At 39.3% G+C, this 18,577-nt stretch overlaps 1 protein-coding gene across 1 annotated transcript in view; it reads right to left on the bottom strand.

Annotated features, from left to right (window-relative positions):
- The window catches only part of LOC126268163 (importin-4-like), a 124,042-nt gene that overhangs the window by 38,841 nt on the left and 66,624 nt on the right, over positions 1–18,577 (bottom strand). Inside the window, exons 8-9 of the mRNA XM_049973740.1 lie at positions 7,661–7,922; positions 3,972–4,085 (exon numbers count right to left, since the gene is read on the bottom strand). Coding sequence (XP_049829697.1) covers positions 3,972–4,085; positions 7,661–7,922 — 376 coding nt within the window. The remainder of the gene's footprint in view (positions 1–3,971; positions 4,086–7,660; positions 7,923–18,577) is intronic.

The following is an 18,577-nucleotide window of genomic DNA, read 5'->3' as shown; positions in this document are numbered from 1 at the left end:
GTCTGCCGAACGTACACAATATACTTTTCCACCCCAACACAACCCATGCTCCCACTCTTGCCTCATACCTCTGTAATAGACCTACATGCAAGAACTGTCTTATACATCCTCCCATACCACCTACTCCAGTCTGGTCACAAACATCATCTATCCCATTAAAGGCAGGGCTACCTGTGAAACGAGTCATGTGATCTACAAGCGAAGCTGCAACCACTGTGCTGCATTCTACATGGGGATAACAACCAACAAGCTGTCTGTCCGCACAAATGGCCACTGACCAACTGTGGCCAAGAAACTACTGGATCATCCTGTTGCTGAACACACTGCCAAACATGACATCATTTCAGTGACTGCTTCACAGTCTGTGCCATATGGATCCTTTCCACCAAAACCAGCTTTTCTGAACTGTGCAGGTGAGAACTTTCCCGAAGTTAGTCACTATCCTCAACCCATCCAGCTCCTCCTTTGTCCAACTACAAAGCCCTCATTCCTCCATTGCACCCAGTCTTTTTACTTCTCTCCTTTTCAGCAATCTCCCTCCCCACCTCTCTGCACCTTCCATCTAACATCCCGACTGCACATAGGTGCCCACCCTGTTTCCACCTAATCCATGTGTGCTCCCAACAATACATCTCTGTCCAACACTGCTACCCTGCTATCCCTGTCCCTCCCCGCCCCAGCCTTCTCCTTACTCCCAACCCCAGTCTTGGGCAACTGAGGCCACACTGCAAGCAGCGCGCTAGTGCATGTTGGGAGTGGCGACTGGTTGGGGTAAGGAGAAGGCTGTTTGTATTATTAACCTAATGTAGGCATAGAGGCCAAAATTGCCATCCACAAAGAAACTAAAAAAAAAGGGTGCCTAGATTTGGTTTGTACATTATTGGCATTATGATCTTTGTGGAAAGAGTGGTTGTGATTAGGTGCCTATAAATTTTCAATGCACTCAATCAACTGTACCACTGCAAACTTTCAGTTACTTAGAGCAAAATGGGCAACATCTCACTTGTGTTTTTGGCACAACAGAAAACAATGCAATTATTATTTCTGAGCGAGTGGTACCTCTCCTCCTCAGATTTGTAACTCCTCTTTATTCTAACACGCTCATTTCCACTGTCACTGCAATATCAAGGTTGTTTAGCTGCTACCCATGTAACAGCAGGGATGACCAACGAAAATTATTAAGACAATTTCACAACAGTTGAGGATGTAAGAACTTTCTTAAAAGAAACTTCATTACTCCAGTCAGTAGCCCTAATAATGCCTATCAAAATGTTTTCTTAATAGCTTTCTCTGATTATGTACTTTCAGCTTTCTTGTGGGCTTCACAAAGTAAAATGTGAAATGATCAGAAAGTCATCCCAAACATTCACAATGTATCAGCTATTGAATGTGAGAACTACACAACACACTGTAGCTATTCGACTGTTTGATGTCATTTACCACACATAATGCAAACTTTGACTAAAATGATATGTCTGTTACAGCACATAACTAAATCTTTAGATAGATTTTTGACGTCTCAAATCTTTGTGTGTAAATTTTATTGATTTATTTCTCACATATATAAAACACTGCAGCAAGAAACGAATTTTTTGACAATCACTATAATATTCTTTCATATTCTAACACACAAATTAAAACATAACTCATCACGTAAAGTGTCACCAAAACAATACCACATTGCTGAACTTTTCATTTTGCCCCACAATTGCACAAATGCATGCAGCCAGTTGTTGATTTGTTAAGTACAAGATTATAATGAATTACTGAAGCGATTTCATAAATTCACTGTAGCTACATTGATAAGATTTGGTATGTAAGACGCCCGCAACTAAGAGGCTTGTTAATTTAGTGAGATCCGCTTCAGGTGTACTAATTATTTACTCAAACCATGACTGGTTTTGCAACTTATAAGTTCATCTTCAGATATATGAAATTACAGTATTTGATAAACAACACACGTTCGGGCCAGTCAGTGTAATAGTTACAAATCACTGCATGCTGACGAGAGCACTTTATGCTGCCAGGCATTCATCGTTGGCGTTCATATTGTGCAGCTGCCTGATGGCTGACAGTTTCCACCAATATGTAGCGATTTGAAGCTGTTACACTGACTGGCCTGACCACACACTGTGTGTTAGCAAATACAATAATGTGATACACCTCAAGAGGGAAATCTCTAAACTAGTCACGTTTTGAACATATAATTAGTACAATTGAAGTGGATCTCTCTGAATTAATTTACACTGACACATAACAAAACTCTAAACTCATCCAGAGAAATAAGATTTTTGTATTGTTGTAGCCATACATCAGATTTCTGTCAACAGGAGTGAGTAGTTGTGCAGCACAGTGACAGCTGCCAAGAAATTATGTGTTGTGGTTGAAATGCACTCTTATCGGACTGCTGTAGTAGGGCACCAACACTGCATAACGAAATTCAACAAAGATCCACTAACTGCCAACTCCATTTGGCAATGGTACCTGCAGTTTAACACTTCAGAATGCTTCTGTATGGGGAAATCAACAGGCTGGTTTGCAGTGAGTGAGGAAATTATTATACGATTATATGCAGGTGAGTTTTGCATGTTGCTCACAGAAGTCAACGAACAGAGCAAGTAGAGAGCTTAACATACCACCATCAACCATTTGGAAATTCTTAAGGAAACAACTTAAGCTTAAGCCTTACCACTTGCACCTGCTACAACCCGACACCAAATGACCAAGTCAGATATTTGAATTTTCGGCATAGTCTAAACAGCTTACGGATGAGGAGGGTTTTGTGAGCAACTTATCTTTAGTGACAAAGCAACAATTTTATGAATAGCAAATGAACGGGCACAATTTGCCAATGTTGGGGTAGAATCCCCACTCAATCATGGAACAAACTGGGGACTCATCAAAAGTTACTGTGCAGTATCTTGTTTTGAAGTTTATAGACCCTTTTTCATTTGCGAGAAGACAGTTACAAGACATGTGCATCTGGACAAGCTGGAACATTGTCTCATGCCACAGCTGGATACTGACAGTGTGGACTTCATAAACAAACAGTATGTTGCTACATCCGACTTTCATCACGATGATAATGAATTCTTGAACAGGTAATCAAGAAAGTTTGGTTCGGTGGTGTTGGGGTTTATGATATCAATTCATGTCATGGCCTCCACATTCTCCAAATCTAACCCCACGTGATTTTTTTAAAGTGGTGTTCCATGAAAGATATGGTGTTTACCACCTCCCCTACCGACAAATCTACCAAAACTGTAAATTTGTGTCAGCAGTGCTTTTGAACATGCTATAGGGACATGCTGTGTCAAATGTGGGAAGAACTATCAACAACTTGATATCTGCACAATCAGTAGGCAAGCACATATTGATCATTTTTAATTTGTAAAAAAATTGATTTTTTCTATGTATGTGCAAGGCCCTGTGCCAATCTTAAATAATATAGCTACAGCAAATCTGAGAGATTCCTTCAGTCATTTTTAATAACCTTGTACGTCTACCCATTTGACAGCAGTTAAAAGAAATGGACCATGTGTCTTAAGACAACCTTTCATTGAGAAGGTTATCTTTTCTCACTTTCATGTAGCATATGGAAGTAGATATCTGTTTGAGAATGACAGCTGCCAGCCATCACCAGTATCATTTCTCTACAGGTCTTACTGCATTTTGATGCAGTCCTCTGAGGCTGTCACCTTATAGGTAACAGCACTGTCCACAAAAAGCCTCATGGAGCTTCTAACAAGCTATGAGATTTCATTCTTTTGTAGTCACCCAGAATTTTTAACCTTATTTGACTGGCACAGCACTTTCAGTATTTTCATTTCAATACCTTAAAGTTAATCATACCCGTGGTAACAGTTGGTGCACTACATCATGTACGCCAACTGGCCAAAATCCAAGAAAGTTATGTGGTATTGTTTCTTCTATGATGAAAAGTAATTATTTCTACTATGAAGATTACATACCCAATGCCTGAACCTGGCATGAAATTTCTTCCTTTATTTCATCAGTCAAATAAAGTCTTAAGCATTCTGTTATTTTGGGAAAATATGGGATCATTCCCTCCTTGGCAGCATTTGCTAGTAAACAAACAAAACAAAAAATATATAGATATATGATGCAAAAATAAATTATGAAAACAGCAAAAGCAATCACTAATTCTACAGTGAGCAATTTGTGTGTGTGAATTACTTCTTTCACAGAAATGTGGGAACCAAGATAAATGCAGACCTATAGTAAGGTATCAAGGTACCCATACACAATTTTTTTCCTGTAATCCCTCTCTGGCCATCAATGCTTAAACCATTGGCACACAGGACAACATAGTAATACTGATATGGTTCTCAGAGTTTTGTGAAGTCACTTCCAGCTATTTCATATTAAGGAGCTATTCCATCAAGTGGAACAAAATAAGCTCTGCAATATTTCAGAGACGTGTCAGTAGAACCAGCAGAAAGCAGGAATGCAATCTACTCCCACAAGCAGAAAGCTCGAGGTCTGCAGACGGCAAGACGCCATATTGCACTCTTTTTCAGTGGAAGCCCATGTTAGGTGGGTTTTATACTATACCTTACAGCCCATGAATGTATTATTTCTGCACCAGCACATTTAATGTCTCTAGAATGAACTGGTATTGGTATGATTTGCTGTAAGAAAACTACAGGAAACATAATACCAATGGTTAAAGAATTTTTGTGTTAGAACTCGCATTATCAGAGTAAGCCATTTTAAGGCAAGGGCTTATCAAATAATCACTAAAAACATGTTGCTCTTGTTAGGATTTGTTACAATTAAATGTAAATTAATACCATGTCACTGAGTAAAGTCTACAGAAGACTAAGCTAAAATCCGAAGTCTCTTCTTATGCAGCTACACCACAGCGTAATGTGAGAGGTACCATGTCATAGTGCAGAGATTTGGTTGGAATAAGGATGAAGTCCTGTTTTAATCTAATTTTTCCCCCTTCACCTTTTCCTAAAGGCTGTGTGACTTTCTAACAAAATAGATAATTTCTGTTTTGCTTAATGTTATGTAAATTAAAGTTTCACCAATTTCTTATTTCCACAATGTTCATTTGCACCTGATTTTGTGCCAAAATATTTACGATTTTCCCGCAATTAATGCATTGCAAAAAAAAAAAATGACATTGGCATAATATTGGCCGTCCAACACCGCTAAATATTATGTGGTTAAGTTTCCTGACACCAGGGCACTTAACTCAGCAGATCTGAACAGGTAAACATGTATAAGTTGGAACAATTTATGTTGCTATTTCCTGCCGCTGCCAAGCTCTACCTGGCACTGTGGCTGATGGGAATGAAGATATCATGACCAGTCACAACCATTACCAAACTGTGTCTACTGTGCAAATGAATTTTATTGATTATTATGATCATCTTGACACCTTTGTCAAAACATATTTAGTGTGTTTCAGTGTCTAGCCACTTATAGCACTAGTTGACACCATCATTCACTTTGTGTTTTTTGTTTGAACACAGTGCCGGTTACATACTATTTCATGCTGAGAAAACCATGTTTCAAGAATTTAATCTTGTTAAGTGCAATACTTATGTGGGAGTTTTTTGTGATGTCACAAACAATTTGAGTGAGAGTTCACATGTGTGTGGTTTTCTACGTAACTGAGGAGGCAAGGTACACGATAACCTGCAAAAAAGATAACTACAGTGCAAGAGCCAAACTAACACATTAAATTGGCACACAAAATACTTGTGTACATATTTGCACTTGACAATGACAAAAAATCTTCTGAATGTGTCATGCTAAGATGGAAAAAATACGTAACTAGTAAGTATTTCATTATTTAATGAATGCAGGTTTTTAAAAACCTTGACTATGACATATGAAATCAAGTCAAACATTCCTACTTCCCAAACAGTTATCAGTTTCACTTACATAAGCCATTTTTATTAGATAATAACCCTCTACTAAATAATAAACAAGTCCCTGACAAGGTTTTTGGTGCATGTTCACACAGCATGAGTAAAGTGTGAAAATGCAATGGGGTATCCTATACGTAACTTTTACAGCTTAAAACATTATTTCACACATTTTACACCATATTTTTCAAGTCCCTTACAAAGTGTAAAGGGGGAGGGTCACTATATGAAAAATTAATATAGCGACCAGTTGCAAACGAAAAATTTAATTTCTTTACTGGTTCAAGGCACTCAAAGCCGTTAGCCATAATCAAATAATGTTTATGGCTAATAAGAACTTTTATTCCTTCACGGTCAGGACTACGGAATTTTGCTGTATGCATCTTACTGCTGACATTCGCAATAATGCAGGAGGTATAACTTTCTGAAGAAGTTACCTATGTGCCCAAAACCAGTAAGGACATTACATTTCTTTTATGCAACTGGTCACTGATTTTGTTATATGCAACAGCAGTTGTTGAGGATGGACAAAATACTAAACAAATTTAAGTATTTGACAAGGGTAGACTCTGCATCATTACAAATTCCCGTAACTGGGAGATATCTCTTCTAAACAAAATGCATCACGTCAGAACGATGACTAAGTAGAAAAGTTTAAATTATTTATGCACATTCACTCCTATGGGTGGAGGTAAGAGGTGTATATGTCCAAGGCAGTACCAGCACATTATGCTATTGCATTTGTTCAATACTTTTAACAGCTATTCAGCAAATTAATTGACAACAGCTCTGAAGGTGGCTGCCCTACCACACATAGTACAAATACAGATTAATGGTACCCACTAATGTGACATTTAATCGCAGAAGGTAAGGAAAAGCTAACTTCACAGTAATTCACATCACACACTCCAATATATTACATCACTTTAACAACAATATTTTTCTTCATTTGATTAAATCTGTTTTTAAAACATGTTAAACACATTTACAGCTTAAGGTGTCATTAGCATACTGTGTAATTATTCAGCATGTAAAAAAATTAATTATTTAATTGATGAAGTGTGACAACCTTGATTTTGTCATCAGATGATAATGACATGTCAGTCTTTGACTCATTTTCTACCACTTTGCTGAAAAAAAATTAATATACATGAAAGACACAATGTACAAATAGTTCACAGTAGGAAAATTAAATCACAAAATATGCGAGTGTGGAATCTGTAGCTAATTCTGGATCCTATCAGACTGCAAGATTACTTAATGTAAATCAAGTCATTTGCTGTCTAAAATTGGAAGACCTCCGTAATGATATAAATCTCTTACACCACACAAAGCCTACAGATTATATTAATATACGAACAGTAAATTAAGCACATGCTGTTGTAAGCGTGAGATAGTAGCACTTTAGAAAGGAACTACAACCTTACCGCTGAGGTCATGCACAATGAGAGGGCCTTGTCTTACAAATGTAACACGCATTAATCTTTGTACAAGTGATAAATGTCATGCTGACAAAGTCTACCAGCAGTTGTGCATCAGCTTATTTCGAATGTGGTTTTATGTTTAAGTATTACAAAATGTAGGACTGGAGAAAGCAATTTTCAGATGTTATGAAGGATGAACTTCCTATCCATATACTACGAAGTAAATTACTATCTCTTGGCTTTGTGTAAACATTGCAACAGCAACACACATAATAGACATTCATTTCTATACTTCATAAATTGCTAATGAGTAAAAGTATCTGTTGACAATACCTGCTGCACTGAAAGCACTTAGCACTAGCTCATGTGCATGAGGTAGGTTTGTATTTGCCATTGTTGCAAACAATCTTTCCATTAGTGTGGGAAGGTAAGGTAGTATTTCTTGCTCCAAATTTTCACAAAACATTTCTAATGCATAGAAAGTCCTATCTAGACCTGGTGGTTCTTTCCCACTTTGCTGCAACTGCACACACAATTGGCCTAAGTGCTCAAACAAAACAGGCAGCAAGTCTGATGCATACTGGCTTATATCAGGCTGAAATAAAAACACATACATATTAGTAATTCCTGTATATTTAAATACAATTGGATAGCTAAATTATCTACTAATCAGTGGTAGCAGGAGAGAAAAACAGTTATGATAATGTGCAAGCTTTTGCAGCCAGTGGCTCCTTATTCTGGCAGAGAAGTTATAGGGATAGAGAGAGTGATGAAGCAAAAGTACTAACATGGTTCAGTAAATGGGAATTATTACAGAAAAGTCACCCACAATCCTGTGCCCATGGAGACCTACTAGATGGGATGAGAAGAAAACACTTCTCTCAGACATGGATGTCAGATTGAACACCTATCAGCAGTAATTTCCAAACTATTTTTCCTTCCCACCCCATCCAGTAAGGCTCTCTCAACCTGGGGCTCTGAGCAAGATTCCATAAGGCTGTGGTGTGCTAATGTTACAGTTACCCTTGAGGCTAAAAGAACAGCTGTATTAAGTAATGGAATTTGTATAGGATTGAAAGCTTTAATTCCTGTTGGGGGTCATAGTATTCCTAATTCACACCATTTTCTTAACCTTACTAGTGTTCTTCTCCACCCCTTTTCCTTTCCTTTCCTTTCCTTTCCTTTCCTTTCAAACCCTTCTGTCACGAGTAAGGCTCACTGGCTCAGAGCTTTGCATTATATTACCTGTGTTTTCTGTTGCTGCCACTTTGTGAGTAGAGTTTTTGTATATACAATTACATTGCACACACATGCTGGGATATTTAAGCATGTTTTTGATGACATTGCTAGAATCTAGAATAGCAACTAATGCAGGTTTGGCACACATTCTGCACAGATGGGGGGGGGGGGGGGGGGGGGAGGTTGTTGTGCTGCTAATTTGCATCCACCAGTTCACCCAACCTGATAGCTGGTGCACCAGCACACACTTCATTCCACAGTTAACTGCATTCAATTATCATGATATATTTCCTTTAAATACTGTCTATGTTTAGTGTTCCGTCTTGTCAACAATATCAATCTCTTGTTATCAAATGAAGTTTTGCATTGTTTACATTAAGCAACCACAGTGATCCAATACATCAAAAGCATTTCCAACCTTTAAAAATGTTGGATCTTAAGGGTATCAGAAACAGATCATTTAATGGGCTACTAACAACTGATTTCCTTTCATTGTGCAATCTGATACAATATCTTAATTTCTGTGTCTGACTGAAATACGACTTACAAAGAAAACTGCATTATTACAAGGACAAACATGACTACTTAAGCTATTAATATATTTAATGCACCTGCAGGTAGCCAAAGTCTTATGTACCAGTAATTAATGTTTCCATACTTCACTGTAAGAAATTCATTCATCATCTTTGCTGTCCAATGTAAAGGACTCACATTCAGCAAGATTTGTAATGCTAGGTTCTATAATTGTGTTCTAGCCAGTTTCTGTCAATCTTCAGCCCACAATTTTTCTACATGTCTTACACAAGCTGTCCATGCATACACTCAGATGCCATTTATTGCCATGTGTTTAAGTCCCATAACATCTGCAATTTTAAATGTTATTGTCCTTTTCCACAATATGTGCTTTCACACAAGTCCGTACCGGCTGGACTAGGTTGTAGCGAGAACGGTATAGGGTAACTTAACATTAGTGTCCATGCTGCTTTGCAATTTCATCTGTCTCTGACACACTATGCAGGCTTTAGGCATTGACAAAAACCTACAATTCTGTTCTGATACATATCAAATTATGAGAGATTCCATTACAAGACAAGCATGCAATAATGTCTGCCTTTTTGGTATTTGGCAACACACACACACACACACACACACACACACACACACACACACACACACACACACACACACACACAGAGAGAGAGAGAGAGAGAGAGAGAGAGAGAGAGAGAGAGAGAGAGAGAGAGAGAGAGAGAGACTAAATTCGCACACTCACGCTTAGCAGTGCGACTCCTCATGTGCCAGCAATGAAAAATGTGTCAAAAAGTACATCCTGCAGAAAAAGGATGTTAAAGAGTGGCAGTCTGGCAGTACTGTAACCAAACGTACAACTATTACCTCTGTCAGCACATATTAGTCATGATGTACAGTTGATACAGTGGATACAGTTTTGGGTTAGCATACAGGAGATCAATAGTTCAATCATGGGTTGAGGCATATATTCTTTATTTGGTAAATGTAGTCCTTTGGATGGTATCTGGCATCTTAATCATCAACAGCAATTACAACAGGTCCTCTAGAAAACATTTGCACTTACCACTGTGAAAATGGAAGATTGGTCAACTTTGAAAGCAGCCCTTTCCACGTCGTGGGTATGAATTTATTTTCACCACTTTATCTACTAGAAGTGAAACCTAGTTTCTTTGTACCCTCCTCCAATGGTCCCATAGATTAGTACCAAGTATTATTCTTGCCTCATTCAGGTCCATTACATTTCATTAGGGTCTTACACTACCAGTAGGACTAGCAATGTGCTTTGCAAATAATGTCCAAACTCTTACTATTTGTATGTGTCAACACCATGGTTCCACTAACAATGCCTTTCAACACTGAGTCTGGTAACCACATGTTTAGTAAATATCTCTATTACTAGTATTTCTTTTCTTTCTCAGAAGTTATGTCTGGTTAAAAATGGAAAGTGACGCAGATCTTGATCAAGCGTGACTTCCTTTGAACTTTACGTTATATGTTACATTGCATTTAGGAACGTTCGGGTAATTTAACAAGTATCAATAATTACAGATTTCTGTAGTTGTATATATAATTTTGGATGTAGCTGTATTGCGTTTATGTACTGGTGGATATTGTGTGGTATGACTCCTGCAGTTTATAGTATAATTGGTATAATGTCAACTTTATCCTGATGCCACATGTCCTTGACTTCCTCAGCCAGTTAGATGTATTTTTCAATTTTTTCTCCTGTTTTCTTCTGTATATTTGTTGTAGTGGGTATGGATATTTCGATTAGTTGTGTTAATTTCTTCTTTTTATTGGTGAGTATGATGTCAGGTTTGTTGTGTGGTGTTTGATCTGTTATAATGGTTCTGTTCCAGTATAATTTATCTGCATCATTCTCCAGTACATTTTGTGGTGCATACGTGTATGTGGCAATGTGTTGTTTGATTAGTTCATGTTGTATGGGAAGTAGTTGATGTATTATTTTTGCTACATTGTCATGTCTTCTGGGGTATTCCGTATTTGCTAGTATTGTACATCCGCTTGTGATGTGATCTACTGTTTCTATTTGTTGTTTGCGAAGTCTGCATTTATCTGTTGTGGTATTGGGATCTTTAATAATATGCTTGCTGTAATATCTGGTGTTTATTGTTTGACCCTGTATTGCAGTCACGAATCCTTCCGTCTCACTGTATATATTGCCTTAGCCATGTGTTTGATGCGTCTTGATCAATGTGTGGCTGTGTTAGACGATACGGGTGCTTGCCATGTAGTGTTTTCTTTTTCCAATTTACTTCCTTCGTATCTGTTGATGTTATGTGATGTGATCTAAAGGGTTGTAGAAATGGTTATGAAATTGCAATGGTGTAGCCGGTGTGTGTGTGTGTGTGTGTGTGTGTGTGTGTGTGTTTGTGTGTTTTCTTCATGTATTTTGCTAGTTTCTGCTCGTTCTAGAAACAATTTTCTTAAATTGTCTATCTGTTCATAATGTAGGACTTACCAAGCGGGAAAGCGCCGGTAGATAGGCACAATAAATAAAACACACAAACACACACACAAACACACACACAGAATTTCTAGCTTTCGCAACCGACGGTTGCTTCTTCAGGAAAGAGGGAAGGAGAGGGAAAGACGAAAGGATGTGGGTTTCAAGGGAGAGGGTAAGGGGTCATTCCAATCCCGGGAGCGGAAAGACTTCCCTTAGGGGGAAAAAAGGACATGTGTACACACGCGCGCGCGCGCGCGCGCAAATTTCTGTCTAAAGTAGTTCACCTCAACACATTCACATCTAACTAAATTGTTTAACATATCTAAAAACAAAATGATGTGACTTACCAAACAATGTGAATTTCATAGGGATGAACTAATAGGTTACGAAGGTTAGGTGGACGGCGGAAAGACACTCTTGGCGCGCGCACACACACACACACACACACACACACACACACACACACACACACATTCATCCGCACATAGACACAAGCAGACATTTGTAAAGGCAAAGAGTTCGGGCAGAGATGTCAGTCGAGGCGGAAGTACAGAGGCAAAGAAGTGTTGAAAGACAGGTGAGGTATGAGCGGCGGCACCTTGAAATTAGCGGAGGTTGAGGCCTTGCGGATATCGAGAAGAGAGGATATATTGAAGGGCGAGTTCCCATCTCCGGAGTTCGGATAGGTTGGTGTTGGTGGGAAGCATCCAGATAACCCGGACGGTGTAACACTGTGCCAAGATGTGCTGGCCGTGCACCAAGGCATGTTTAGCCACAGGGTGATCCTCATTACCAACAAACACTGTCTGCCTGTGTCCATTCATGCAAATGGACAGTTTGTTGCTGGTCATTCCCACATTGAATGCGTCACAGTGTAGGCAGGTCAGTTGGTAGATTACGTGGGTGCTTTCACATGGCTCTGCCTTTGATCGTGTACACCTTCCGAGTTACAGGACTGGAGTAGGTGGTGGTGTGAGGGTGCATGGGACAGGTTTTACACTGGGGGCAGTTACAAGGGTAGGAGCCAGAGGGTTGGGAAGTTGGTTTGGGAATTTCATAGGGATGAACTAAGAGGTTACGAAGGTTAGGTGGACGGCGGAAAGACACTCTTGGTGGAGTGGGGAGGATTTCATGAAGGATGGATCTCATTTCAGAGTAGGATTTGAGGAAGTCTTATCCCTGCTGGAGAGCCACATTCAGAGTCTGAGCCAGTCCCGGAAAGTATCTTGTCACAAGTGGGGCACTTTTGTGGTTGTTCTGTGGGAGGTTCTGGGTTTGAGGGGATGAGGAAGTGGCTCTGGTTATTTCCTTCTGTACCAGGTTGGGAGGGTAGTTGCGGGATGCGAAAGCTGTTTTCAGGTTGTTGGTGTAATGGTTCAAGGATTCCGGACTGGAGCAGATTCGTTTGCCACGAAGACCTAGACTGTAGGGAAGGGATCGCCGGTTGCGAAAGCTCGAATTTTGAGTGTGTGTGTGTGTGTGTGTGTGTGTGTGTGTGTGTGTGTGTGTGTGTGTGTGTATCGACCTGCCAGCGCTTTTGTTTGGTAAGTCACATCATTTTGTTTTTAGATATGTTAAACAATTTAGTTAGATGTGAATGTGTTGAGGTGAACTACTTTAGACAGAAATTTGCTATTTTATCTTTTCCAGGGGCTTTCCAATTGTGCATAGAATTAATTGCTCAGGTGACTTCATGTTGTAATATCACTTCATACATTTGTGATATCTTTTATGTGTGTTTCTGCTTGTATCCACTGTGTATGTCTTATGTTGTACCGGGTTTGACCAGATGTTACTCCAAAAGTGTTCCATGTCTGTTATGTTTGGTGGATTGTCTATTTTAATGTGTGTATTATCTATTGTCTGGTAAAATTTCTTTTGGTTTGTGTTGTATGTTTGGTTTTGTTTCCTTCTATTTTCACTTTTTTTGTATCTTCTAAGTCTTTTGGCCAATGCCTGTAATTTCTGCTTCTTTTCACCTAATTGGTTGGTTGGTGTTTGGGGGAGGAGACTAGACAGCGAGGTCATCGGTCTCATCGGATTAGGGGCGGATGGGGAAGGAAGTCGGCCGTGCCCTTTGAAAGGAACCATCCCGGCATTTGCCTGGAGCGAGGAAAACCTAAATGAGGATGGCCAGACGCGGGATTGAACCGTCGTCCTCCCGAATGCGAGTCCAGTGTGCTAACCACTGCGCCACCTCGCTCGGTTTTCATCTAATTGCTCTATCGCTTCTTGTTGTGAGATTTTACCTAACCTTTTTTGTTTTTGTCTGATATTTCATTTCTTATAAATTGTGTTAGCTGTCCGATGTCTTCTCAGTTTTTCCTATTCTGATCTGTAGCCTGTGTTGCCATGCTGGTTTTGTGGGTTTCTTCTGTGTGTTGGTTGGTTCTGATCTCTGCCTAGTGGGTATATTTAGTGGAGTGAGTGCTCCTATATAAACCAATAGTTTTAACTCTTCCATAGTTGTGTTTTCATTTATTTTATTGTGTATGATTGTGTTGATTTGTTGTTGTTTCGACTTGTGGGTTATTTGGTGGTCTATGCAAGAATGGTCTAATATAAAATACAAAAACACAAATACAGACATATGTCAGCTGAAATTTTTCTTCTATATGTAACATGGGAGTCACTTCGTGTTCTATTTGTGCTTGTTCTGGTGGCTGTCTTAAGATTTTGTTTTCCTCTGATTGTTTAATTGATGCGTGTTGTTCGTTGTTTGTTTGCTCTGGGATGTTCGAGTCAATTACTCCATTTTCTTCTTCTGATCGCACATTATTTTGTTCCAGTATTTGTTGTACTTGTTGTTTGATGTTTTCTAATTCTGACTGGAGTATCCTGTTATTTTTGATTACACAAATCTGAACAGCTAGTCGTTCTGTTAAAAATTTTAATTCTGGGTATCTGGTAATAAATGTTGTGTGTACTTGTGATCTCTATCCAGTTGTGTTGGTTCCTAAGTTTGTTGCTTGGTAATAACGGAACATGAGGTGTCAATCAACTTCATCTGACCATCTCATCCTCTGTCTGTTTTCCTTCTAGGGTGGTTGCAGGAAGCATATCCTGCAAAACACCTCTATTTGGATTTAAATCATTTTCCAGTTGGCTAGCAGTGTTGTTACCATTGTGGGCGGGCATAAGGTTCGAGCGTCGTCCCCGAACATGACGGCACTATTATTATTATTATTATTATTATTATTATTATTATTATTATTATTATATGGGATTGTGGAAACATCACATCTATTACCATTAGGGAAACAATGTAATTCGAAACTGAACATTTCACAATTGGCAGTGTTGGGACGAATCATGCTGAACAATATTTGTCAGAGGGGTAATGCGCATTAGGCGGAACAGCGCGCAGGACTGACAGTATGTTTACACTGTATGCTCTGTCCACCAGACGGACTAGTTGCAAGCAAAGTAACACACCCATGACAGACTCCAATGTACATGCATACAAGTATTGAATTTTCTCATTGTAAACCTCTAAACCAGTGTAGCACACATATGGCATACACAAATGATGAATATGTGGATATTCTTCAGGTCCTATGCGCATCTGAAAACTGGGCTGGTGTTGCTCCGCGTGAATATGCTGCTAGATATCCTCATTGATAGCATCCAGATAAAAATGTGTTTAGTCATCTGGAGCTGCGCCTTGGAGTTGGGCTCTCTCCTTCCATCATCGCGTGACAGAGGTCATCCACGGACTTACCGTACTCCAGCTACTGAGGAAACTATTCTGGAGGTCATACTCTAAGAACCTCAGCAAAGTACACGTAGCGTAGCAAGGCAGCTGTGTGTCTCGTAATGCACGGTCTTTAACGCTGCATGAGCATGGGCTGCACCCCTATCATTATGCTCTCATGGAACACCTATATCCTGCAGATCACTATCAGTGGATGCAATTCTGTGAATGGTTCCAACAACAAGAAGCCAACGATGGCTTTGTGAACACCCTAATATGGTCAGATGAAGCAGCATTCACTCATGACTGTCTTCAATATGCACAATGACCACCATTAGTGAGAGGTTAACCTGCGCATCACCCACGACCGTGGATATCATGTTCGATTTGGTATCAACATCTGGGTCGAAATATTGGGTGATAGGAGTTTGGTCCCTTACATGATGCCTGACTGCATGAAGTTATCACACATTCCTCTCAAAATATCTGGTTCATGCGCTGGTCGATGCTCCACTACATGTTCAGGAGAGGACATAGTTCCAACAAGATTGTGCACCTCCACACTCTAGAATTAATGTGCGACAGTATTTGGGCAGAACATTTCCAGGGAAGTGGTTCGGACATATAGGTCCAGTTACTGGCCACTGCCTTCACTTGACCTAAATCCCCTGGCTTTCTTCCTGAGGGGACATCTGAAGGAGCACGTGTACTCTACTCTACAGATGAATGTGGAAGAAGTGGTAGCGTGTATTCATGCTGCTCTTGTTACTGTGGACACAGCTTTGCTGCAAAGTGTCCAGAGCTATATGATGCAATGTTTGGATGTGCGGGAAGGTCGCTTTGAGCATCTGTTGTTCTGATAACATTCTGCTGTTAAGGTCATGAAGTCATTAATATGCACATTATTATTGTCACTGGTTGCTAATGTGCAACATCTAAGCCCTCATATTACATGTACTATAAATGAAAAGTAGATAATGAATATTGTACTGTGCTATCATCTTTAGCTTCTTTAAACTGATATTGTTTTTGTAGTTCTGTCCTATGACAGGTCATTTGTTTCAACTGTATTTCTTATTTGTTGAAACATTGTTATGTTCAGCATTACACAATGTTTTAAATTTAGGATAGATGTGACCTAAGAAGCGCTGTATATTACAGTATGAAATGTCTGAATGAAATTAGCAAATAAAAAATGCATCCCAACCCCCAGGATTGAACCCTTGACGACCTGCATGCTAATCCAAAGAACTATCCACTGCACCAACTGCACAGCACAATATGTGTTGACAGAGGCAGTTACCATACATGTTATGGTGTGATTACCACTCTAATGTCCTTTTTCTGCTGCATTTTGGGAGGATAAAGCTGGGGAGCAGACCTTGCTCTTTTGCTGCTGAGGGATATGCAGCATCTTCTGATCTACCCATCATGAGACGACTCCTGTCTCTGTACAAACTGAAGTCAATAGGGGTGGAGACTTTTCTTTCAGCTAATTTTTCTTTTCATTCTGGCTGCATGTTCGTGGTTTATGGTAGGTGCAAGAGGTAGCTTTGAGAAATTTAAGGCAGGTGGAGCAATAGCTGTGGCTTTGGCTTTATTTTGTCATGAAGTCAACTGGATTAATACAATAATATTTTTCAGTAAATGACATATGGTCAGCCATTTTATATTCTTTTCATTTTTAAATATTAGTCAAACTAGGAAATTTGGAAGATGGTGTTCTGGACAATTCACACAAGTGCTATTGTTTGAAAAGACGGCCTTTGTGAAGCAAATGTCTGCAGTGCAACAGGATGATGTGTGTCCATGACTTAAGCAACAGTAACATGTCACAGGCGGTGGGACATAATACTTCATGCCACACTTATACACCAAAACTAACTTCACCTGGAAGGATATTTCATTCACAAGATTAAGACTACAACTTTATATGCCAACTAGTTCTGTAGATGAAGAGACTGATGAAATGTATGATGTGAGAAAAGAAATTATTCCGATAGTAAAGAAAGATGACAATTTCATAGTCACGGTTGGCTATAATTTGACAGTCAAAAAAGGAAGAGAAGGAGAAGTAGTAGGTGAATATGGAATGGGTGTAAGGAATGAAAGAAGAAGCTACCTGGTAGAATTTTGCACAGAGCATAACTTAATCATAGCAAACACTTGGTTCAAGACTCATGAAAGGAGGTTGTATACATGGAAGAGCCTGGAGATACTGGAAGGTTTCAGATAGATTTAGGAACCAGGTTTTAAATTTTAAGACATTTCCAGGTGCAGATTTGGACTGACCGTAATCTGTTGGTCATGAACTGTAGAGTAAACTGAAGAAATTGCAAAAAGTTGGGAATTTTAAGGTGAGATCTGGATAAACTGAAAGAACCAGAGGCTGTAGAGTTACAGACAGGGTATTATGGAACAACTGGCAAGACCAAGGGAAAGAAATACAGTAGCAGAAGAATGAGTAGCTTTGAGAGATGGAATAATGAATGCAGCAGAAGATCAAGCAGGTAAAAAAACGAGAGCTACTAGAAATTCTTTGCTAACAGAAGAGAGATTGAATTTAATTTATGAAAGGAGAAAATATAAAAATACAGCAAATGAAGCAGGAAAAAAGAAATACAAATGTCTAAAAAATAAGATTGACATGAAGTGCAAAACAGCTAAGCAGGGATGACTAGAGCACAAATTTAAGGATGTAGAGGCATAAATCACTAGGGGGTAAGGTAGATACTGCCTACAGGAAAATAAAGAGACCTTTGGAGAAAAGAGAACCACTTGCACAGATATCAAGAGCTCAGATGGAAACCCTGTTCTACGCAAATAAGGGAAAGCAGAAAGGTCGTAGGAATATACAGAGGGTCTATACATGGGTGATGTACTTGAAGACAATGTTGTGGAAATGGAAAAGGACGTAGATGAAGATGAAATGGGAGATATGATACTGCGCGAAGAGTTTGACAGAGCACTGAATGACCTAAGTCGAAACAAGGCCCTAGGAGTAGACAACATTCCATTAGAACTACTGATAGCCTTGGGAGAGCCAGGCCTAACAAAACTACCATCTGATGAGCAAGATGTATGAGACAGGTGAAATACTCAGACAAAGAAGAACATAATTCCAATACCAAAGCAAGCAGGTGTTGACAGATGTGAAAATTACCAAACTATCAGTTTAATAAGTCACAGCTGCAAAATACTAACACAAATTCTTTACAGACAAATGGAGAAACTGGTAGAAACCAACCTTGGGGAAGATCAGTTTGGATTCCGTAGAAATTTTTGAACACTTGAGGCAATACTGACCCTATGACTT

The sequence above is a fragment of the Schistocerca gregaria genome, chromosome 4 (genome assembly GCF_023897955.1).
Source record: "Schistocerca gregaria isolate iqSchGreg1 chromosome 4, iqSchGreg1.2, whole genome shotgun sequence".
NCBI lineage: Eukaryota > Metazoa > Arthropoda > Insecta > Orthoptera > Acrididae > Schistocerca > Schistocerca gregaria.
The sequence above is the reverse complement of the archived record's forward strand: the minus strand, read 5'-3'. Positions and strand labels throughout refer to the sequence as shown.